The 25,793-nt window shown below is 33.8% G+C and overlaps 2 protein-coding genes and 1 long non-coding RNA gene across 3 annotated transcripts in view; 1 reads left to right on the top strand and 2 right to left on the bottom strand.

Annotated features, from left to right (window-relative positions):
* Window positions 1-25,793, top strand: part of LOC114326173 (ankyrin repeat domain-containing protein 29) — a 230,792-nt gene that overhangs the window by 137,404 nt on the left and 67,595 nt on the right. The window lies entirely within an intron of this gene.
* On the bottom strand, window positions 1,996-8,805 carry LOC126887804 (uncharacterized). Its single transcript, XR_007699209.1, has 2 exons — window positions 6,055-8,805; window positions 1,996-2,652 (listed from the first exon to the last, which is right to left on the bottom strand). It is a non-coding gene; the product is annotated as an uncharacterized LOC126887804 (long non-coding RNA).
* Window positions 9,432-13,990, bottom strand: LOC126887802 (zinc finger and BTB domain-containing protein 40-like). The gene is made up of 2 exons (XM_050655634.1): window positions 13,947-13,990; window positions 9,432-13,739 (listed from the first exon to the last, which is right to left on the bottom strand). Exon 2 carries the CDS (start codon window positions 11,205-11,207, stop codon window positions 10,617-10,619), a length of 591 nt encoding a protein of 196 aa, XP_050511591.1. The 5' UTR covers window positions 11,208-13,739; window positions 13,947-13,990; the 3' UTR covers window positions 9,432-10,616.

Raw genomic sequence — 25,793 nt, 5'->3', positions numbered from 1 at the left:
ATTTGACACATATTGGTTCCCTTTTGCAGTAATTCTGTGTGTGCCCATATTCCTGGCAGCGCTTGCATTGGGGTAGCAATTTTGGTTTTCTGAAAGCCTCTATTTGTGTTCTCATAATTAATATTTCATTAAGGCCTAGATTTTTTTAATATCTTCATCTTTATCAAAGGATAAAGTAAAAAAGCGGAAGTGGCGTTTTATCATTCCCGGTTAGTATTTGATTTACCTCCAGAATATTGAAGCCTTTGTTCTTTAGGTCTTTTAAAATTTGTTCAGCTTTGCATGACTGGTGTAAGTTTCTTGCAACTATCTTGATAGGTCTTGACTGTTTGTTTACAAATGAAAACATTTCCGTATTGTTTAAGACTTCAGTTAGACTCCTGTATGTATCTGAGTCAGTGATATTGATCCAACATGGATGAAAATTGTATCTTGTTTTTATGTAGATAATCTGACAATTCGTCATATTTTTGTACTTTATTAATTATAATTGGTGGAGGTTTTATATTAACCGGTTGCAGTCTGTTATTTTGGTATTCGTTTCAGGGGATTGTACCTACGGCGAGTTGCTAGCTTTTTTTTTGAGTTTCTAACCCTAATCCATCCTGTCTCTCTGCTTAGTTCTTCTTCATCTGTATGATATTCAGTTTGGTCTTTTTTAGTGTCCTCCTGAACTGGTTCTATTTTATTTTGAATTATTTAAACTTGTATTTGAGGCTGTTTAATAGTGACTTCTAATTTTTCTCTTAATTGTTTTTCACTCATCCAAGCATTATACAACGCCTGTTCATTTTGACTGCGGGCTTGATTTTCGTTGAACAAAGCTTGGTTTTATTGAACTAGCGCCTCGTTCCAGGTAGACTGCTGCATGTACCCATGCATTTGAATATTCTGATTATCATTCTCAGTAGAATAAATAATGATTTAACAAATATTTATTAAATAAAAATTAACTACTTACTCAGTTTATCACTAATCCCTTTCGATATTATTAATTATACGATAAAAAACATCATTCACTTCAACAGTTCGGAAATGATGTCTTTTTAATTGTTTATAATTGTTTATTAGTAGCCTTTAATTACAGAGCTGAAAAACTGAGTGTAAACACGTCCGTTTTGTTTAATTAAATAATTAAAAATATTAAAATTTTGTAATAATTAAAAATAATTTTTGAATTCCTCGTTCAATTTGTGACAAAATATGTATCTTTACTTTTTTTCATATGATGCGCCGTTTTCATGCAAAAAATAAAACATTTTAACGCTTACAAAGTATTCGACGGAAGTTTCTATATGAATGTATAGAAACTTATCTATACTTAGTAAGCGTTAAGATATTTTTTGCATAAAAACGGCGCGTTGTATGAAAAAAAGTAATGATGCATTTTTTGTCATGAAGTGAACGAGAAATTCAAAAACGATTTTTAATTTGAAATATCTCTGTGAAATATCTATGTATGCGCGCCAATGTGGAATATAAAATTCTTAATTGTATGTAAAAATGCACAATAACTACCTCTTATAACCCATTAAATTTCATTTACATATTTCAACTGGTTTTAGAGCAATAAAAAAATCGTCAGTTTGCAAGAAAAATTTCAACGCCCCGTACCTCCGACACGAAGTATTTGCGGACATATATTTATAGAACTATCATTATTTTTTCATGTAGAACTACCCCGTAAAGTTTGTCAATCTTATTTAGAAACACCTTGTATCGACAAATAAGAAATGTGCCTGTCATTGTTGGCCATATTTATTTAATCTTTTTTTGAAGGTATCCAAATCCAAGTAAGAACAGTCTAGTCTAAAATATAGAAGAATTTGAAGAAGTCATCTCAAACCTTCGCACAGGAGACAGCACCTTGTTCATAAAAATAGTGTCTTTTAACTAATTTGATATGATTCGGTCATATTATAATAATTGAATGTAGTTTTATTCGATTTTTTGTTTTCACAAAGGTTTTTTAAGGTGGAATCAAAACGTCTAATATAATTCTTTTATTACAATTGTGTTTTATTTCCATTTAATATGATAATGATATGAAAACTACGTTATACTCAAGTAATATTTTTATGACTATGTATATAGTGATGAACACGCTTATAACCGGCAAAATAGCATAAAAGGTGGAAAACATAATACATTGCGAAACAAAAAGAGATGAAACTAGTGGAGATGGAAATTATCGTTATAAACGTATAACTTAACATTACATTACATAGTTTCCCACCTTTAGACGTATGAGAGGAGTTTGACAACTGTCACTGTGACAGTATAATTTAATAAAATACTTCTGTCACAAACGTCTAAAGGTGGGAAAGTATGTAATGCAATGTTAATTTATAAGTTTATAACGATCATTTCCACCTCCACTAGTTTCATCTCTTTTTGTTTAGCAATGTATTATGTTTTCCATCTTTTGCGCTATTTTGCCGATTATTAGTGCGCTCATCACTGTATAAAAAACTTGTAACTTAATGGCCTAAACAGAGAACTGTGTCAAAATTTAAAATCTACCTTTTTACACTTTTTTAACATCTTTATGACATTTTTAAATTACATATTTGTGTCTGCTATATCTTCCTCCAACTCCTTATTTTGTAAAATATCGTACAATAAGAAAATACAAATGTTGAATATATGCACCTGAAACCAAATTTCTAATTTTAACATAATTTATAGCATAATTCATAACATAATAATTAAGATAATAAGTAATCATAATAAATAATCATTTCGTTGTGAATCGAAACAAATGCAGTCTTAGTTAGTTCAGAGAGCGCCAAAAGTGCTCAACTAGTTTCGACTCTTGTTAGAGTTTTTTCAGAGAGCAAATATTTGATTCTCTCTGAACCACTAAAAATCTGGCCGTCAGCCTCTACCTAGCTCTAATAATAATTAAGCTTTAAACAATTTATTTACAATGCTGACGAACAACATAATATTGGTATCGATTTAACTATATAGTATATTTTAGTGATGTTGAAAAAGTAACTATACGTTGCAAAGTACTCGTTACTTACGAATACCGAAAGTAACGATTACTATACAGAGAGGTACATCGTTACTTTGATTACTTTGATTACTCTGATTACTTCGTACCAATCGTATCAGAGCGAGTACCTATTTTGATTTTGAGTATTGCATCTACTAGGTTGATATCGGAATCTGACCGGTATTCCACGAGTGTTCGGAATCAGTACAGTTAACTAAAATTTTATCAATAAAGGGCAAAGGCTATGAAGAGTTTTATAGGATTATAGGGCGCTGAGAAGTAGCTGAAACAGAGGGAGGTATATCATTTAACAAAGCCAGAAACAGACGTCTATACGATTTGTCGAGGTAGATAATTCACAGAATTTCACAGATGTCAGTTCTTTTGAAAATAAAAATGCAACACATTAGATTTTAATAATAAATACACACTATTCTTATCAGGCCTAGAAAAAAATAGCTTAGATTGACCGGAAAATAAGTATAAATGATAATATTTCTAGACTATCTTCATTAACTTTCATTTTACATGTAGGTATGCAGTGGCGTGCTGGAACTTTTCAAGCGGTCCGGTGATTTAATATAAAAAGCGGCCTCTCACCCTCATTTTACCTTCTATTATCAGGATGTTTTATTCGTTATTTATAAAACAAAAATATAAATTATTTTTAAATCAAACATAAAACTTTGAATTCAATGATTTTTTTTAATTGCTATATTTTTTATTTCAGATTACGCAATCTTAAAATAATAAACATTATCACATGTATGACAATATTGTATGCAGTAAGGGAGAAACCATAATTTCCTTGAATAAAATGTATATGAATTTAATGTAATTAAGATAGTAAAATATAATTTTGAGAATTTTTTAATTGCGTATTAAGTTGAATTTTAGTAAATCAATTATACAAGAGGGGACAAAAGTACAGTGCAAATACTTTAATTTAACAATATTTAAATGTTAATACAACGCAATAATCTAAATATACTTTAAGAAATATTTTATAACATAATTAACTCTTGATCAATAATTTTCGTATTAAAGTAGATTTTTGAGAAAATTCGTCGATAATTTCATCACTTCATAAGCTCATACAAAGTTCCTTTTTCAAGATTTTTTTTTATATATTTCAACGTTTAAAAGCTTCTTTCGGAAGATAATTGGGTTATTAAAAAAAGTAATAAATGCTTATCTACTATATTTGACTTTGGAGAAGCACACTGATATAAGTTGTACATGGTTGTACTTATGCAAAACAGCGTAACAACAAGCTACAGTCGGAAAAATGAAAGAATACCCATGAACGGACATATAAAACACGCTGTATTTTCCTGTCACCGTGTCACAAAGAAAATTGTCTAGTACAAGTACATGTAACAATAATTATTACATGTGCTGGCGCTGGCCAATTTTTTGTGTGACACGGTGACAGGAAAATACAGCGTGTTTTATATGTTTGTTCATGGGTATTCTTTCATTTTTCCTACTGTATGCAATCTTTACATTTTTTTTAGTACTACACGGAGGTGAAGTTTTCACGGTATCAACAACATTGTCACTTGTTACTTCATGTTCATTATCACTAAGATTAACAATATTATCATCCTTCATATTTTCTGTAGACTGAACATATTCATCATTAACTCGATCTTCAATAATTTCAGTATTTTGCAAAATCCTATTTTTTAATGCAATCCATTTATCAGAAAAATCCACGAGTTCTTTAATTGCAGTAGCAGATATAAAAATTTCTTAATTTTTTAGGACCTAAATGATTTAAATAGGTAGGTATACCATTTTTTATTGTATCAAAATTTCTAGGATGTATAGTGCTTATATCATCATAAATCGATGTGCCTGAATCAATTCGTTTTTAGATACTTCCAATAATTCGGTAAAAAATGTGCAAGTCGTTTTTCCATTTTTATACTATGCACAGCACATAATATAAGATGTTTGAAGGAAATTGGAAAACCATAAATTTACTTGTATAAACGAAAATAAATATCTGTAGGAAATCATTTATAGGTATGTGTAGAGTCATTCATTTATTTAACTGTATTTTACAATTAAAAAAGATTTATTTTTTTTAAATGTTTTGTGAATATCATTTGATTACACGTTAAAAAAAACTTGTGAAAAAAATTATTTGACCGGCCTCAAGAGACCGCAGCCTCTCGGTGATTGCACCGATTCGTTTATATGGCCAGCACGCCACTGTAGGTATGGCATTGTTTTTATTAGACCAGGTCATTTAACACTAAAAACACAGGAATAAATATATTTTTAAATATAGTAGGTACATAGAGACTTGCAACTTTTTGCATTGTATTTAGGATTGGGATGACGTCTGGTAAAAAGTCTACAATAAAAAATAGGTGGAAATGCATTATTACATTTTAAAGTACATATATAAAACGCATCGAAAAATGTATAAACATGTTAAAATCAGTATAGTAAAGGGCCTGATTTTCTTATTTCGGGGTATTTGGGATCACTGAACACTATTTTGCAATCAGAACCGACCTCCGAAGCACCTGGGTGCCCAGGGTTACTGCTAAGGTACGTCATCTAGAGTTTCGAGGGTTTGTTTTCGGCACTTAATTGATGCAACCAGATTACTCGAGATTACTGATATTGTGGAGCAGCAATGACAGACCAATTACATATCATTTAATTTCTATCCACTAAATAGATCGGTGAAGGTCGTTATATCGGATCTTATACTTATACGAAATACTGAGAAATGCGATTCTCGATATGATTACCGGTACTCAAATACAAGAGTAATCATAGTAATCAAAGTATCCTACTAATACTAATACAAAATATGTACTGAGAAATGCCATTCTCGATATGATTACCGGTACTCAAATACAAAAGTAACAAAAGCAACAAAAGTAATCAAAGTAATCAAAGTAACGAATACTTTAAATGTTTACTTTATACAAAAGTAACGATTTGTAACGAATACTCGAAAGTAACTTTAATCAACATCACTAGTATATTTGATGACATACCTCTACTCAGCCTAAGTTCTGTTTACATACCTCTACTCAGCCTTCTTCCTAATTTGGAAGAACGTTTGATGCTTCTGTCGGATGTGAAAATCTCTGAGCTCTTGGGAATTAAATGATTTACGACAAGTATTGCAACAAAATTCAGGATGTCGGCTTTTCATATGGTTAAGTAGATCATCTTCTTTTCTGAAGAATAATTCATCACAACTTGGACATTGAATTGAATGTACGCATCTGTCGTGAATATCTAGTTCCTTAATGGATGAAAAACATTTATCACACAATTCGCATTGAAATGTATGTTTGTATTTACTATGTTCATGTAGTTTCTCAATTGATTTATAGTCTTTACCACAATATATACAGACGTGATGTTCGGTTTTTATGTGAGGCCCCAGCTCCATATAATTTGGAAACCATTGATTACAATGTTGGCAAAACATTTTAACTATTACTTCAATAATGCCTCTATCAAAACTGTACGAACTAATTATTTTGACTGAAATTTATCGAATCGAACATAGAAAAATTGTTTATCTTATCTTATCTTAATATCGAGTGATTCCACTCGAGAAAACAACACGTATCCAGAGCCGTGCGGTACATCCTTTCAATATGATCCAAGTCTTCGAAATACCGCCCCTTAAATATTATTGAAACTTAACTATTATTATTATGGTTAGTTATTCTGTGACTTAACTATTATTTTTATTAACGGGTAGACGCAAATTATTTTTTGCGCCTAAGGGGTCTAAGGGAATCCAATGCTTTTTAAATGCATTCATTTTTTTCGAATCCTGAGAAAACTAATTAATATTTTTGAAAAATTTAAATGCAGAATGAAAGATTACATTATTACCGAGGGCTTAGTAGAAAATCCCTTAAAAAAAACAAAAAGTTTTTTTAATGAAATATTCAGACTAAATTTTCTCTTTTTTTCACCTCTGTAACTTTCGGCCCTCGGTAATATGTAATGTAATCTTTCATTCTGCGTTTAAATTTTTCAAAAATACTTATTAGTTTTCTCAGGATTCGAAAAAAAAAACGAATGCATTTAAATAGCATTAAACCAAGATTTGCGCCTACCCGTTTAAATGAAACTATACAAAATGAACGAAAACTTTTATTTTAAAACAAAACAACCCCCTGTGGCTCAGTGGTAAGAGCGCCTACCTTTGGATCGAAAGGTCCGAATGGTCGTGAGTTCGAATCTCACCAGGGTCAGAAATTTTTCGTTTATTATAAATTATTAAATGAAGATAGTTTCTGTCCTTGTGGGATCGGTACTCACCGGAGGCACCGCAGACGTTCGGATACAATTAGCGTCTCTTTGCAAGGACAATGACGTAGACTTTGCATAGTAACAAGACACTTACTCAACACACACACTACACATGAAACTAGATGAATAAAAAAAATAAATAAATAAAAAAAACAAAACATACTTTAAATTAAATAAAGTATGTACCGTTCTGACTTTAATTTTGACAAACTCGTCAATCAGATTTGATTTTTAAATTAAATTAAATACAATTGGTGTAGTCGAGTGGGGATAGATAGGTGTAGCAGCTAGTGAGAACTTTATTCAAATAAGTGCTAAATTTTTTAGTACTGTTTGTCTTATGGAGCTTCGTAAATAGTTATTAATAATATTTAATTTTGAAAAACTTCTTTCTTCACTAACTACCGAGACAGGATAAAATTCTTAGTGATACAACTACAGTCGAGTATAAAGAAATTAGATCATTTTAGCAGAAATATTTCAAAACCTCTAAAGGTATCATTTGGGATATATCACGCAATTCTTCTAGAAGATCGTTTGTCTCTATATCAGATTCCCTTTCTTTTTCTATTGAAAGTATTGAATGAAGTTTCATACAATATTTTTCTAGTGTTTTATCATCCATTTCCGTAAATTTGAAAATATCATATAAAAATTTAAAATCTTTATTATGAGTTTCTAGAAGCGAAAATCGATCAATCAAAGAATTAACGGCAATGTCTAAAATATGAATAAAAATAAAATTATATAGATGAACAAAGGAGCTCGTCCACAAATTTTTCGTAATCAAATAAACGCTTTTTTCTTTTGGCTCGAATTTCATTTTCACCTGGAAATTCGGAACATAGATACGTATTAAGATTTTCTCCAATTTCATTAAATTTTTATTTAATTTGGTCATTAGCCATATTGTCTGTAACTCCGTTTTTCTATAGTTTCTGACATTTTCACACAATCTGACATTTTTTTTATTTTACTGACATTATGTCGCCCCCTTGTGATGCCGCCTGATGCGACTGCCTCGTCGCATCATAGCACGGCACGGCCCTGCACGTATCTACATATTTCCAGTCTATTTTTAGTAAAAAATGCAGCTTTGCATCTAGACAGAAGGCTAATTGGAAACACATATCTGAAATAAACGTAAACAACTAGGAATTGTACTTAAAAACACTACTGGCTACTTGGAAGTAACTCACCACTATCATTAAAAAATAAACTCCTGGTCTACAGTTCCATCATAAAGCCTATTTGGACATACGGCGTACAACTCTGGGGTACAGTATCTGACAGCAACATAGCGATCCTAGAACGACTCCAGTCAAAAACATTAAGAACTATAGCGACTGCCCCTTGGTTTATCTCATACTCGTAAGGGGGGTTACAACTACTGGAAAGGGGGGGGGGGTTACAACTACTGGAAGGTCTCCGAGGGGTATGGTGTTAAGCGTATAGAGCTCAAAGTACATCCCAATGGGGGGGGGTTATAACCCCCAAACCCCCCCCCTGGTTACGCCTATGTTTTAATCGGTCTCCTTGACAACAGTGAACAAAACAACAGACTAAATATACGTAGTCCACTGGATTTACCCTATAGACTATAGACAATAGACAACAAAACAAGTAAAAGATTAGAATAAGTTTAGATTAAGCAGTGAAGTAAATAGATATGTCATACCAATGTATATCCATTTAGAAAAATACTCAACCAATAGAGTTATAGCCACTGGGCGATCACTCTTAAGTTAAAATTCTGTTCAACAATAGTGCTTAGTGTTTATGCTTTGAAATAAGCAGATGACGTTTGTAACAATAAAAAAAATGTAATGTGTTTTTTTAGGTCGGGGTACTTCAACCATATCATCGACAAATAAGAAATACGCCTGTTATTTTTGACCATAGGTACTTATTCAATATATTTTTTGAATTTATTCAAATGCAAGTAAGAACAGTCTCAACATTTGAAGAATTCTCAAGCCTTCTCACAGGAGACAGCACCTCATTCAGAAAAATAGGGCCTTTTAACTAATTTGATATGATTAGGTCATATTTTAATGAAAAAATATAGTTTTTTGATTTTTTTTTTCAAAAAGATTTTTTTAAGGTGAAATCAAAATGTCTAATATAATTTTTTTTATTATTTATTCAAATTGTGGTTGATTTCCATTATAATTATATGATACCCAATATAAAAATTTCAGAATAATAATGAAAAAATTAAGCTATACTCAAATAGTTATTTATGATATAAGTGTTAAAAGTACACGTTTAAGGCACGCATGTGAAAGTTTGCAGAATGAGCGAAGCGAGTTCTGCAATTCACTTGAGTGCCTTAAAAATGTACTTTTTAACACGCATATCATACAATTAAATATGTTTTCTACAACGTAATTACAGGACAATATCTACAAAAACTTTTACTTGAACTTGACTGACATTCCATTTTTAAATTTTTTTGACATTACATCAAAATTGCCTATACGGTCAATACGAACTTCAGTGCCATAAAAATTTTAAAGCACTAGTGCTTTAAAGTAGCATTTTTAACGCTCGTATGGAGTGTTAAAAATTGCATTTTTAACACGGTTGTAGAAAAAATATTTTTTTTCTATTCTCACACTATAATATATAAATTATGATGTCACTACCTGTACCATAATGAACTCCATTATGATACAGATTTTCAGTATGATACAGATTTTTAACCAATAGGATCGCGATGTGACATTCGCGATAAAGGTGGCACACGCGCAGTGACCAATGGCGAGTCAAATACATACGCTTTGACAGTTCTCAATATTTAAACTAACTGACAAAATTTGAATATATTTTTTGATGTGAATGATCATAGAAAAAATCGTGTATACGACTCGCATTTAAGTATCATTATGAAGCTCGTACTCTATACGAAACTCGCCACTAGGCGGCTCGTTTCGTATCCCTCATACTCGCTTCATAATGACCATCATTAAATGCTCGTTGCATAATGTATTATTATGACTATATAAAATAAACTTGTAATTTAATGGCCCTAAATTAGAGAGAATTGTGTCAAAATTTAAAAACCAAACTTTTTACACTTTTCTAAAATATTTATGACATTTTAAAATTATTTGTGTCTGCTATATGCTGCTCCAGCTCCTTATTTTTTATTTGTAGTATATGGTACAATAAAAAAATAGAAATGTTTAACATATTATGCACCTGAAAACAATTCTAATATTAACCTATTTAAACAGTTTTTTGACATTGCTGACAAACAACAATATTGGAATCGAATTAACTAATATATTTGATGACATACCTCATTTTACAAATTGATGGACATTTGATGCATCTGTCGCATGTGAAAATCTTTGAGCTCTTGGGAATAAAACCATTTACTACAATCTTTGCAACGCAAATCAGAATGTTCACATCCAATATGGTTAAGTAGATCATCTTCTTTTCTGAAAAGTAATTCATCACAACTTGGACACTCAATTGTTAAATGTACATATATGTCGTGTTCATCTAGTTTCTCAATGGATAAAAAAGATTTATCACACAATCCGCATTGAAATTTATGTTTGTATTCAATATGTTTCTGCAGTTGCTCATCTGATCTGTACAGTTTATTGCAATGTGGGCAATCAATTGTTAGATGTACTTCTCTATCGTGATACTTCATCTCCTCAAAAGATTCAAACGATTTACCACAAAAGTGGCATTTAACACAATGAATATGTTCAACATGAACCTGTAGCTCTGAATCTTTTCTGAATAATTTGACACAATTTGGACACTTGATTGTTAGATGTTCATCTATATCGTGCAAATCTATTTCCGCAACAGATTTAAACCATTTGTCACAATAGTCGCATTCTATGTGGTATTCGATTTCATCAGAAATATTAGACATTTTAACTATTAATTCAGTAATGCTCTATCAAAACTAAAGGAACTAACTATGTTTACTGACATTTATACAAATGAGCATAGAATAATTTTTTTATCTTATCGTAACATCGACTGATTTCTACCCGAGAAGTCTACGAGTACCTACACACTTAGCTATTTCTAATCTGTTTAGCAAAAATGCAGCGCTAATGCGTTTTTTCAAGTCGTTGTACCTCAACCATATATCAGCAAATAAGAAATACGCCTGTCATTTTTGGTCATACTTAATATTTTTTTGAAGGTATCCAAATGCAAATAAGAACAGTCTATAGACAAATTTGAAAAAGTCATCTCACCTCTGAAGAAGGCATGTCTCCTCACAGGAGACTAGGAGAATAGGATATTTTAATTAAAAAATATAGTTTTTAGTTTTACAAAGGTTTTTTAAGGTCATGGGGGCAAAATCTCGGCTAAAATGTTTTTCAAATTTTTTTCGAATCCTGAGAAAACTAATAAATATTTTTAAAATATTTAAACCCAAAATGAAAGATATCGTTATTACCGAGGGCCGAAAGTCCCTGAAAAATTCTATAATGTTTATTTTAATAAGTTACAGGGGTGAATAAAAAAGAGAAAATTTAGTGTGATTTTAATTTCAAATATCTCATTCAAAAGAAACTTTTTGTTTATTCTAAGGATAGAGATAGTTTTTAGGATTTTGTTTTGTATTTTCATAAAGATTTTTTAATGTGGAATAGAAACGCTTGAAGGCACGTATCCATTATGTTGGCGATCCGCGCTCCTGCAACTGCTGCACATAGTGGATACTTTGGCGCTCCCGGGCCGTGTAACAGTCCGCGCTCCAATATGTGGCTGGTTATAAATAATATTTAGAGGAGTGTATGCCGTATTGATTGAAGCAGTTCAGTTCCATGGAGCGAGGAGTGCCAACATAGTGGATACGTGCCTTAATATAATTTTATTATTATTGAAATTGTGGTTTATTTCCATTAAATATGTATAAAAATTGTTTTCAAAAAACATAGTTTCAGAATGATAATGAACAAATTAAGATAGTACCTGCTTAAGTAATATGTTTATGATTATATAAGAAATTGTTAATTGAATGGCCCTAAACTACACATTTAAAACCTACACCTTTTTACACTTTTCTAAAATCTTTATGACATTTTGAAATTATTTGTGTCGGCTATATCTCCCTACAAGTCCTTATTTAAAACCTTTTTATATACTTGGCTTGGTTGGTGTCACGGACTCCGCAAATTTTGTAATCCATTTTAAAAATAGTTCTAGGCTACTTAGACACCTGAAATTTTCAGGATAGCTTAGAACTAGCTAACAATGCAATATTTAATTACTATTATACAGGGTGATTAATTATTAGTGGGGTGAAGCCCCGTAGATCCGTTATAGTAATGTATAGCGATAAAACTTAATAACAAAAATTATAGCGAATTTTGAGCTTCACATTACAAAATTAATTAGAATGTTACAGGGTGTTCGATAACATAGTGGCAGACCAAACTTACGTTTTTTTAAATAGAACACCCTATATTTTATTTTATATTCGAAATCTGCGTAACTTTTCGATTACAAAAATATAAAGGTTGGGTATGTTATACGGGGTATTTACAAATTTATAACCTTTTTAACTACCTGTATAAATAAAAGAAAGCACAAGGTCAATGGTTTATTGACGTCATATTTTTTTATTTATTGTCAAAATTTTCGTAAATGGTTGTTTTGTTAATTTTCTTTATATTGAATACAGGGTGAGTCAAAACGCAAGTACATTATTTTCTCAGTAATTTTAAATAGAACACCATATATTTTATTAATAACAAATTATTAATAATTACGGGTCTAAAGCTTTCCAAATTTTAAGTAAGCCATGACTGATTAATTGTCTAAAACTTACAATTTACGATTACTGATTAGCAATATGTAATCAAAGTTGGCTACAATTTTTGTTATTAACTTTTATTACTATCTATTACTTATCACGGATCTGCAAAGCTTTACCCCACTGACCAATCACACTGTACGGATAAATCGATTTCTTTTTAAATTTCAAACTATTTTAAAAATGTGACTAATGCAATGATATTTTAAAGTACGTTAATGAATCGATATCTACAAATTGATGGTGCCTCAGTGGCATTAGACTGCAGATCGAGAGGTCCCCAATTGGAACCCGGCTGTTGCGTATCTTTTTTTAATTGTTTTAATAAATAATTAAAAGTTTATATACTTCAAATTATATATACCATTTTAAACAACCGTGGTATTATAAAAAATACTATTTTATACTAGTGTAATTTTTGGAATCATAATTATAAATAACAGGTAATACACCTACTAAAAATTCATATTTTATAAGTTAATTATTCTTTCCAAACATGTTGTGTCCTATATATGTACAATAACAAAACCGTGATATTATAAAAAGTACTTTTTTATTAGAGTGTAATTTTTGGAATCTTAACCATCTTATCGTTAAATCATTTTTCGTTAAAGTATTTTATATTCTTTCCTAAAAATAATAAAAAGGTTTTATTATAAAAAAATTCTTTTTTATAAAAGTGTAATTATTTTAATTTAAAAATATATGCTGCAATAAGAAAATAGAAATAGACATATTATGCACCTGAAACAAAATTTCTAATTTTAACAGATTTTTACAATGCTGACGAATAACATAATATTAGTATCGAATTAATTTGCATATTTGATGACTTACTTCACTTCAAAATTTGATGGAGAGTTGATGCATCTGTCGCATGTAGTGATGTGAGTTGTAAAATTACATAACTTACGTTACATAAATTACACGTAACTTACGGTAATATTACATGATACCCGTAACTTAATGTAATTTATGTAATTTTTGGAATTTACGTAATTTATGAAATTTAACGTAACTTATGATAAATTTACATAAATTACCGTAATTTATGTAATTACTGGTAAAATTACATATATTATGGCAACTTATGCGCGCGCAATTGTCGTAAGTGCGGTGCGCCGGTGCCGGCGCGCGCGAACCAGTGGGTGCTATTACGCTCGTCGCTCGTTAGTCGTTCCTTAGTCTGAGTCAGGCAGGTTATGTTTACATTTCTGTTATTGTATGTGTAATGTGTATGTATAAGTTAGTTTTCGACTGTTCTTTCTCTATTCATTCACGCAGCGTTGGTTACTTTACATTTATTTATAAGGAAGCACAGAAACTATAAGGTAAGAAATATATTATTTCTACAAACAGCAAAACACGTGCCGGTGATGTCCATAGCAACCTTAGATTGGGAAACACAGGGGCGGGCCTATCGCATATCGACTGTACGTTAAATCTAACGCGCGTCATTTTATATGTGGCTACAGTACTTAATTCTGAATTCGGTTTACCAAGTTTTATTCGATTTTTTAGATTAGTTTACTGTACAATAACTATAAGAATGATAGGAGCAACGGGGTACTTGTGCATGTAGCATGTGTAATTGAATTACACTGACATAACTTACTAAATAAAAAATTTTGATAACGTTGAGGGCAAAATAATGTAGTTGTCCGATCCAGTATTCTGCTTATTCGAATTTCATTAAATTGTTACACAGATTCAATTTTAATCTTTCTTCTATTTAAGGATGCCTAACAATTTTTTATGCCCTCGTGCCCATCAAATACTTTGAAAAATAATGTTTTTTCCCTTCTTAATGTTTAAGTCTACCTGAATATTTTTTTTAGGTCATAAAACATGGTGAAACGTAAGACAGATATCTGGCTTTATTTTGAAGTGTTACCTGCGGGTTCTTCTAATCAAAAGACCATAAATGTGAGGTGTAAATTTTGCAAGAGTGTACATGCAAAAAATGCTACAAGAATGAAATCTCATCTTCAACAATGCACTTATGTGCCGCATATGATAAAACTTAAATTCAATATTTTAACTCCAAAGTCAAAGGGGAATCACTCTAAATTTCCATTTGAAACATCCATGAAAAAGATCACATCGGCAAAATTGGATAACGATAACACTGATGCTGCTTGTACATCATCAACGGTTTCCACAGCATCAACATCTGCTTCTGATAACATTCATGTGGAAACACCTGTTTGCACAAAAATCAACAGAATACAATCATTTTGTGATCGAATGACACACGAACAAAATAACGAATTGAATATTTTGCTTGCTAGAGCTATTTACACCAGTTCAGCACCACATTCAATTACCGAGAATGAAGATTGGAAATTGTTTTTTAAAAAAATTAGACCTTCATACACCTTACCATCGAGATATATGTTATCAAATCGTCTCCTGACCGAAGAGTACGAGCGAGTTGAAGTTCAAGTTAATGATAAAATTAAGCAAGCTGACAATTTATCATTGCAATGCGATGGTTGGTCCAACTTGCGAAATGAAAGTGTAATTAATTTCATTGTTACAACACCCGAACCGTTATTTGTCAAATCAGTACTAACAAAAGCAGAGAAGCATACCGCAGAATATATAACAAAATTAATGGTTGAAGTTCTGGAGGAGTATGGACCTAAAAAATTTTTCGCTATTGTGACTGATAACGCAAAGAATATGAGGAAGGCTGTGAGACAATGTGAAGAGATGTATCCCCATCTTGTATCATACGGCTGTTTAGCGCACACATTACATTTATTGTGCAGCGATATTTTGAAATTATCTTCAATAGAGACACATTTGTCACATATTATACATATCGTTAAAACTATTAACCAGTGTCAAGTACTGAGAGCTCAATTCACAGAAATAAGAAATGAGATGAAGTGTGGAGTGTCTCTTAGCCTACCTGTAAAAACAAGATGGGGTTCACATGTAAAATGTCTTCAAGATCTGACTAAATGCAAGTCCGTCCTACAACGTCTAGCAATATCTCCAGATAAAACAATTCAAGATAGAATACGCAGCGCAAAAGCAAATTTACTTGATGAAGGATTCTGGATAAATTCTAGCGCTCTTGTTGAATTGCTTAAGCCAATTACTGAAGCAATAACACGTCTTGAAGGAGATTCTTCGTCAATTCATTTGGTTTGTGAAACTTTCGCGAAAATCGGTAGTAACATATCTACTCATTTAGAATGCGTGAAACTAACGGATTGCGAAAAAACAGAAGCGATGGATAAATTTATATCAAGGAAGGAATACGCCCTTCAACCGATCCATTTTGCCGCAGACTTACTAAACCCTCGGTCTGTTGGTGCAAATTTATCATCAGCCGAAAGGATTGAAGCGATGAAATACATTACTACTATGTCAACCACGACCACGATAGAGATTGGTGATGAAGGAGTGTCAAAGATTACTGAGGATTTAGGAAACTATTTAGCTAAAACAGACTTTTTTGGCGAAACATTTTTATGGAACATACTCGATAATGTCTCTTTGGTTACATGGTGGAAAGGATTTTGTGGACATTCATGCCTCTCCAAAGTTGCAGTCAGGATATTGACAATGCCGTGCACTTCTGCGGCAACAGAGAGAAGCTTTAGCTCCCAGAGCAGCATTCATACGAAGAGAAGAAATCGCCTAACAACTCAAAGGGCAGCAAATTTAAATTATATACAATATAATTCAAAATTGCTGAAACGTTCACGACAACATCACATACAAAGTCAATATCCTATAGAAGAGACTGTACAGAACAACGTTTCGATAGAAGGTAGAAACTTACAGAAGGAGATAGAAGTAATTGAAAACCATATTTCCGAAGAGGAAGAATTAGACGAGGTAATTTTAAATTTAGGCATTTTTTAGATATGTGATATGTGCATGTGATATATGCAGTTTGCTTCTTTTCCGATTTTCCAATGCATTCCACCGTTTTCGAATAAAAAATTATAAATCTTATGTTTTCAGACAATATCATCATGGCATTCAAATACAACAGGAAATGGAAATTCCGACGATGATTTTAATTTTGCTGACTTTGCAATGACCGATGATGAAATTGATCAAAGAATGGAAACTAGGGAACAGAGACCAGCACGCATTTTGAGACAAAGCAAAGTGAACATTTTAGAAAACGTCTTAATGAAATCGGTAAATTAGTGTAAACACATACATATTTATTGTTTATATTCCAAAATTATCAATTTCAGGGTAAAGGCACAGAACAACCCCAAAAAAAAACGGAAGTCGAGAAGGATACTTCAGATGCCGAAAACAAGGTAGTTAGATCTGTATATATTATATTATAAACCCATTATTTTTACTCTCTATGTTTACACTTTCCTATTTAATTTCAGGATGCAGTTCTGGATTTGCCGGAGATAAAAAAAATTACACAAGGCTCATTGGAAGAGCAAACAATTGAAACTTCGACGTTTTATAACAAGAAGGTCTCCAGTTGTCTGCGAAAAAGGAAGTTGTGATTTATAAAAGCCGCTTAAAACAAAACTAAAGAACCTATGTTTTCATTTCTTTATTATTTGTATGTATTTCTTATCCACTTTTCTTTATTTCATAAGTATGTAGTTACTTTGTGTTTATTATATTCAATATGAATGCAAACAATTGATTTTTTAATACAATGAACATAAATTACATAAGTTACATAAATTACATCTGGTTTGTAATTTTTGGGTAATTTTACACGTGTAACTTACAATTTCTGAAATTACACGTAATTTCACATCGCTAGTCGCATGTGAAAACCTTTGAGCTCTTGTGAACGAAACGATTTACCACAAGGTTTGCAACAAAATTCAGGATGTTGACTTTTTATATGGTTAAGTAGATCATCTTCTTTTCTGAAGAATAATTCATCACAACTTGGACATTCAATTGTTAAATGTACGTATCTATCGTGATTATCTAGTTTCTCAATGGATGAGAAACATTGAACACACAATTCGCATTGAAATGTATGTTTGTATTCAACATGTTGCTGCAATTGCTCATCTGATCTGTAGCGTTTATCACAATATGAACATTCTCTTGTCAGATGTACCATTCTGTCGTGGGACTCCATCTCCTCAGAAGATCCAAACGATTTATCACAAAATTCGCATTGAAGATAATGTTTCGCTTCGATGTGATTCTGTAGCTGCTCACCTGTTCTAAATAACTTAACACAGCTTGGACACTTGATTTTTAGATGTACATTTCTATCGTGCATCTCTCTTTCACTAGTAGATTTAAACTGTGTATCACAATATTCGCATTTGAAATAGCGTTCACTGTCATCAGAAATTATAAAAGACATTTTAATTATTACTTCAGTAATGGCTCTATCAAAACTGAAGGAACTAATTATTTATACTGAAATTTATTGAAACGAACATAGAATAATTTTTATTTTATCTTATCTTAAAATCGGCTGATTCCTACTCGAGGAGTCAAAGAGAACACACCTAGCTATGTATTTCTACTCTGTCGTAAGACTAAAACTTTTTGCTACTTTTATCACGTTCCTTGATTTCTTTATCAGCATTTTGTTATGTCTTTTCCCTATATCGAGAGATACTTTTTTATGTTGTTTATTTAATGCTGGAATTTCTTCAAAAAGAAGTTCCACAAGAGCAAACTGGATTTACCAAAGGTAGAGGTGCTCGAGAACACCTGAAGAATATAAAACAGATAATCGAAAATCTAGGGAATTCAATATTCCACTGTAGATATATGCTTTATAGATTATCGTAAAGCGTTCGACAGGGTTAAGTGGAGACACTTATGGCGAATACTAAAAGAAGTAGGCGTACCACAACACCTTATTTCGCTTATAACTGAACTATACGAACACACTACTGAATCAGTTAAAGTGCTTGACACACTTTCAGACGAATTTCATCCAGAACGGGGTGTCAGACAAGGATGTATTGTTATGCTCTATTTTATCTCTTTTATTAGATTGATTAGCAAATTCTTAATTTAATTAATTAGAAAATTAATTTAATTTCTGCCTATATGAACAAAACCAAATTTAAATTAAATTTCTAATTAACTTTATTCTCAGGGCTAATTTTGTATTCGATGCAATACCTTTAATTCGTGGCTTCTAGTATCTCTAGTTGCTTACTCCTTCCAGGATAAGACAGAGAAATTAAACACATTCAATATCATATAAATGTAATCTATTTTATTTATCCAATATGCCGTATAAATAAGATTTGAAAAAAAATACTAAAATTTAAATTTGTTGCAACAATTTCTTACTTAATAAATCAAACTTTAATTCTGATGTCTCCTTGTTTTAACAAAAAAAAATTACTTAAACAAATTATTGTTTGTTCATACTAAATTTAATAAAATTTACTTTTCTCCTTTTGAATTGATTACTTAAAGTTGGAATGACTAACTGAGTTATAGAACTGTTCAATTAAAAAAATTGAGCATATATGGTATGGATATAAACAAGCTCTCTCCGTTTCGACAATTGATTTGACTAACCTTTTTGTTTCTTCACTCCTTCTTCTCCCAGATTGCCTCGTCCTTGATTCTCCCACACGTACTCTTTGGATGTTGCGAAAAGGTCCCTTTCGTCCAAACTGCTTCATAAACAAACAAAACCAGGACTCGCTCGAATTCTCCTCAGTGAATCTCTTGTGAAAATAGATACCAATCAGCTACTAGTTCTAGACAGAATAAAGGAATCTTCCTCGGACACAGGAAAATTTTACTTCTAAACCGGTCAACAATTTCGTTTCAACTTGATTCTGCTCGCAAAGGCCGATTTCACCACTTTACACTGACTTCTCACTTTTCAAAAACTGGACTGCTCTCTCTCGATATTCATCACACAGTGACCATCTTTTCTCTCTCAAATTCAGACTTCACATTCTCATCCCTTCCATCGATCTTTCTCTACCCAAAAACATTCATACTTTCCTTTCCTAAGAAACCAACTTAATTTGTATCCAACTTTCCATTTTGTTAAAATTTTAAGAGACATCAAATTACTATCGTTTTTTCAAAGAACTAAACAAAAGGCCTTACATTCTAAACTCGATAAAATTTGTTTACCGTTTAAAACTTCTACGAATTATTTACAAAAATCCTATTGATGTTCATAAAACGAAATAGCATGCACTTTCCAATATTTTCGGACCATTGTCTGTAAATCCTTTCAAAAAAGCCATTAACGAAAACCACATTAACGATTTCACCTTCCCCGAAAAAGCACTGTTTATTAATTAAATTAGACTCTATACAATTTTTGGTCATATACAGGGTGAATAAAATCTATGATCTCGTAGTCTATGATATAAATTTATTTTCTGAATTTTTCCAAAAAACAATTCTACAACAGTATATTATCTCCACAATTATTCAATATATATGGGGAGCATATTATGAGACGAGCACTTAAAGAGTGGGAAAAGGGCATCTCAATAAATGGTCTTAAATAAACAACCTACGTTTCGCAGATGACACAGCTCTTCTTGCATATAGTCAAGCAGAGCTGGTTGATCTTATACGACTAGTCGAAAACGAAAGTCATATATTTGGTCTGAAATTAAACATATCAAAGACAAAGATCATGATAGTGAATAGACTACATAACAGTCATCGACACATATCCATAATTGACCGGTTTGAGGTTGTGAGCTCATACTTATATCTGGGATCATTGATCACAAACACCGTCACTACAGGAAGAAATAAAACGTAGATATGATCTAGCAAAAGTTGTCAAAGCAAAAATGACCACAATATGGAAGGACTGTCAAATTTCAAGAGCGTTAAAGATGAGGTTGATCAACCATATTCCCAATATTGAGCTACGGATGTGAATCTTGGACCCTCAGACAATCGGAAAGAAGAAAGATAGACGCCACTGAAATGTTCTATTGGAAACGAATGCTACTAATTCCTTGGACCGACAGTAAGACAAATAATTAAATTTTAAGAGAGCTAAAATATAGCCAACGACTCTCCAGTAAAGTCCATCTCCAACAATTAAAATACTTTGGAGATGTTATGAGAGCAAACACAGAAAACATGGAAAGACTCGTTATACAAGGAATGGTGAAAGGCTGAAGATCATGAGGAAGTTTCCCAACAAGATGAATCGATCAAATTACAAGAATATGCAAGAGACCTATGCATGAGTTAAAAGAAATAAACAGTGACAGGGACGTCGACCACTACCTACCAGTGGCGGATCTATGGCGAGGGAAAATGGGGAAATTCCCCCCCCCCCCAACAAGGTCCAAAATTAAATAAAAAAAGTGTTGAAACCTAAAAATATATAATCAGACATGAAACTTAAACCACAAACAGACAAATGCAACCCAATATACACCAGTTAGGAAAATTGAGGAACTAAATGCGTATAAAATATAATGTATGTCTTTTATGCAGTTTGGGTGTATCTTTTTTATGTCTTTTGGTTGGTGTTTCATTGAAAGTTTCCCCCGTAAGGCAAATTTCCCCTCCCAAGGCAAATCTCTAGATCCGCTACTGCTACCTACACTCCCTCCGGGGAGTCAGGATTGAAGAGAGAGCGATTTAATGCTAAATTAAATTTAATTAAAAAAAAATCTAGTCAAAGACCAATCAGTAACTTATTTTATAGATCCTAACTCACTATCCAATTTAATCTAAGAATCGCCCAGTGGTGTATTCTTAGCTTGTTCTAATTTTTAGAGCACTTTTTCTTGTGCACCAATTACAGTAATAGCTTTTTCACTTAACTTACGCTATGCACTACATTAACTTATCCAGGTCTGAATGTCTTCGACGTTTTAGAGCTGTGAAAGCCTTCTCTCGTGTCTGAAGGTCGCAGACAAGAAGCATTTCTTATTAATTCAAATTGAGTTATAGGTTATTGAACGTATATTTTTTTTTCAGTCAGCACTCAAATCTTAGTATTCAAGCTTAAATAACGGGAAAACGATACATTTTATAAAATATACTTATTAAATACTTGTCAAAGTACTCAGAAATACCTATCAAATGAGCTAAATGAAATTGTAATCAAATATTAAAAGAAATCGATAGTATCAAAATTAAGAAAGTTATAATGAAAATGAGTCGATCTAGACGGTCCAGTTGGCAAAGGCGCAGTCGATCGACAAGTTTAGTGGTTTGCGATCGACTCGACAGTTCGAGCCTCAGCCAGCCAGCAGCCAGCCACATTGTTTGATTTGCTTGTCTAGATAATGTTTAGAAGAAATGCGTTCAATGTGCTTCCCCGTTTAGGATTTTGTCCTCTTCAGGGTTTGAGGTGAATGTATTGTGTTGGCAGCAAAAGCAAACAGTCCGAAAAACACACTGGGGCAGGCGCCGTGTCTTGGTGTTCTTGGATCCTGGGTTATGCCGGACGGTGGTGTCCAGAAGGCTAAGAAGTCAACAGAGAAGAAAGTTTGATGGATTGTTGTTGGTTCCATAGACATTTACGTGTACTGTCCGTGCTTTGCTCTCGACCAGTCTCCCTAGAAACCATTGTACAACGACAGGCGAACCTGCGTCCCTCGTCGGCGGTCAGGAGGTGGCTTTGAGCGCAGCGTGGACAGTGTGCGTTCGAGTGGAGAAAATAGTTGCGGCTATTTTCTTGGGACGAACAGGTATAATTGTGCAATGAAGTTGGGAAACCGCAAAAAACCAACTTCTCCCTGTTCGGGGTAGGGAAGAGGAAATGTTAGAGGTGGGTACGGTAGGCTAACGGGGTAGCCTCAAGGATGTTTTCGTACTCCACCGGGAGTTCGTCAATGCATGTTTGCATTAGAGCGGACGGTACATGAATCTTTTTGCGTTTGGGCTTTCGGTGGAGTACGTGGCCGGAAGATGAACAGGAACATTTGAGAGATTCTTGTGTGTCGGAAGGGGGGCCGTTGATTACTTTGATTGTGAAGTTCCTGTTCAGAGAGTTTATTCTCTCGGTGATTTTGGGGGTGTTCGAGATGTTATGGATTTCGTTTAAGGGATATCGCCAGTGCTCATAGTTGCATCTACGCAAGATTCTACGTTCTGTTCTCAACAACCTCTCTTGTTTTTGTCTTGAACAAAGAGAGTAGATACATGATTTGTACTCCATGACGGATCGAATAAAGGTCTTGTAAGTGTGAATGAGAGTCTTCTTGTGTGTCTTGCCAATTTTTCCCGAGAGAGCGTTGAGAAGTCTGGCCCTGTTCCTTACCCTATCTAAAGTTGCCTTTAGACCTGCGTCCCAGTTGAGAGTCCTGGTGAACAGTACTCCCAAATAGTTCGCAGTCGGGCTAACAACAAGCCTTTCTCTTAACAGTCTCAGTGGATATTGGTCGTCTTCATTGCGTATGATTCTATTTGACACAGAAGGGGCGCGAAACACAATTGTTGTTGTTTTGTTCGCGTTCAGCGTGACTCTCCACTTACAACACCATTCGCCGACGCCGTCCAACAGAGCCTGGGCTCTTCTGAAGAGGAGTCTTGGGTTGTATCGAGAGGTTGTTGAGAGCAGAGTCGTGTCGTCTGCATAGAGAAACAGCCGAGTACCTGGGATATTTTGGTTAGTGATGTCGCTGTTGTAGATGATGTACAACAGCGGTGCTAGGACTGAACCCTGGGGAACTCCAGCTTGTGGAGTGAAGGGGGTGGACTTTTGATCGCCTATTTTAACTCTGACAGTACGGTTGTGGAGGTAGGAGTGTACAATTTTGGTAAATTGCAATGGTAGCCCGATGTCCAGAAGTTTCCGAACAAGCCCGTCGTGCCAGACCTGGTCGAAAGCCTTCTGCACATCCAGAAATGTGGCTATGGCGAATGAACCATCGTTGATGGTTTGAGTAACTTTGGTAGTGAAATCTATTAATGCATGTTTAGTAGATTTACCTGACTGGAATCCGTATTGGAATTTTGGTATGATATTGTGGTTTTAGAGAAAGTCATTGAGCCTCTCTTTTAGGATTAGCTCAAGAACTTTACCCAGAGTATTGATTAATGAAATTGGTCTATAGGATTCCACGTCGGTTGGGGGTTTGCCTTTTTTCAAAAGCATGATGGTGTTGGCCACCTTCCAAGGAGTAGGAAAGTGGCTGTTTTTGAGACATGCATTGAATATTTTAGTTAGAAGAGGAATGATACTCTCTGGAAGTTTTTTGAGGCACCTTCGGTTGATGCCATCAGGTCCGGGAGCGCTGTTTTTGCCGATTTGGCAAAAGCTCTCCGTTTCCCTGTCTGTGAGGGGGTCCATGATAGGATCATAGACTGGAATGTAGTGGTTGAGAGTAACATTTACAATATATTCTGTGTTGAATTTAAATATGCGATCAAAGTTCGGGTTATCTGGAGTTTGAAAATTGTTTTGAAGCGAATTTCTGAATGCTTCGGCTTTCCCTTCTGGGGAATTGACTATGTGATTGTTGACCAACAGATGGGATGGTTGAGATAGTTTTTGTTTTGTTAGGACTTTGAATTTTTGCCAGAATTTACCTCCGTCTCTGTAGTCCAGTTTTGAGGTAGCATCTTCCCACCGGCGAGCCGTTAGGACAGATAACTCCCTCTTTATCCTGGCACAGATCCGGTTGTACTCTGTTTTGATTAGTGGGTTTCTGTTGGCCTTGTATTGACGTAGAAGACGTCGTTTTTGTTGGATTTTGGCAATGATGTATTGTGGAAGTGCCGGTGATGTATAGGTTATTTGTTTGAGTGGAATTGCGTGCGTGATCGCCTCAGTGATGAGGTTCTCGATTTCGGTTGCACTGGTGTCGATACTATCGTTTGTATCGAGTTCGCCTAACATAGGGAGATTTTGTGTGATGAAGTTTTGGAATTCAGTCCAGTTAGCGTGACGATAGTCTCTTATAGATCTTGGAGGGTTTGGTTGTTTTGGAATTAGTATGTCGGTGTCGACAAGAAGAGGTAAGTGGTCTGACGTTATTGAATCGCCTATGTGGCATCTATCCCCGAACCGATCCAGAATGTTACTAGTAACTAGGATGTGGTCGACAATAGAGGCCCCATTGGCGTTCAAAAACGTGAATTCAGTGTTGGTGATTCTTGAAATGGGAAGGTCTAGTAGATAATCCGTGAGGCGGATGCCTTCTGGGTTTATACGGTGATCACCAAACTGAGTGTGTCTACAATTTAGGTCACCCATCAGCACGGCCTTGCTAAGCGTTGAAAAATACTCAAGCAAGTGCCTGCTGAGTGGCTGACCCGGGTATTTGTAGTAAGAGACTATCGTGAGGGTTTCGTTATTGGGGATATGCACGTCAATTGCCAGGAAGTCCACATCAGGTGGACGAAAATTTTGTGGGAATGTGTGTGTGTTGTGCGGTATTCCGTGTTTCACGAGAATACCATTCCCACGTGAAACCTGACAGCGGCTTCGATGGATGATCGAATATCCTGCGAAGTGTGGATCGTTTTTCGACAGAGTATCTGTGAGTGCGAGGATCTGGATGTTGTGCTTCGACAGGATATTCTTGATGAGGGGTCTCTTTTTGGAGTGACCGTGACAGTTGACTGTGCCTAGGGTGAAATCCATAAAGGGAGGGTTTTAGTGGTTGGAGCGGAATGTCACCGTGACATTGCTCCCGTACCCGTGGACCACTGTCGAGTGGTCGTAGACTTGGCTAATTAAATTAGCCGTGATTGCAGCGATATGTTCGCGAAGTTCGGGCAACAAGTTCAGCA

Source organism: Diabrotica virgifera, chromosome 7 (genome assembly GCF_917563875.1).
Source record: "Diabrotica virgifera virgifera chromosome 7, PGI_DIABVI_V3a".
NCBI lineage: Eukaryota > Metazoa > Arthropoda > Insecta > Coleoptera > Chrysomelidae > Diabrotica > Diabrotica virgifera.
This window is presented reverse-complemented; position numbering and strand designations above follow the sequence as displayed.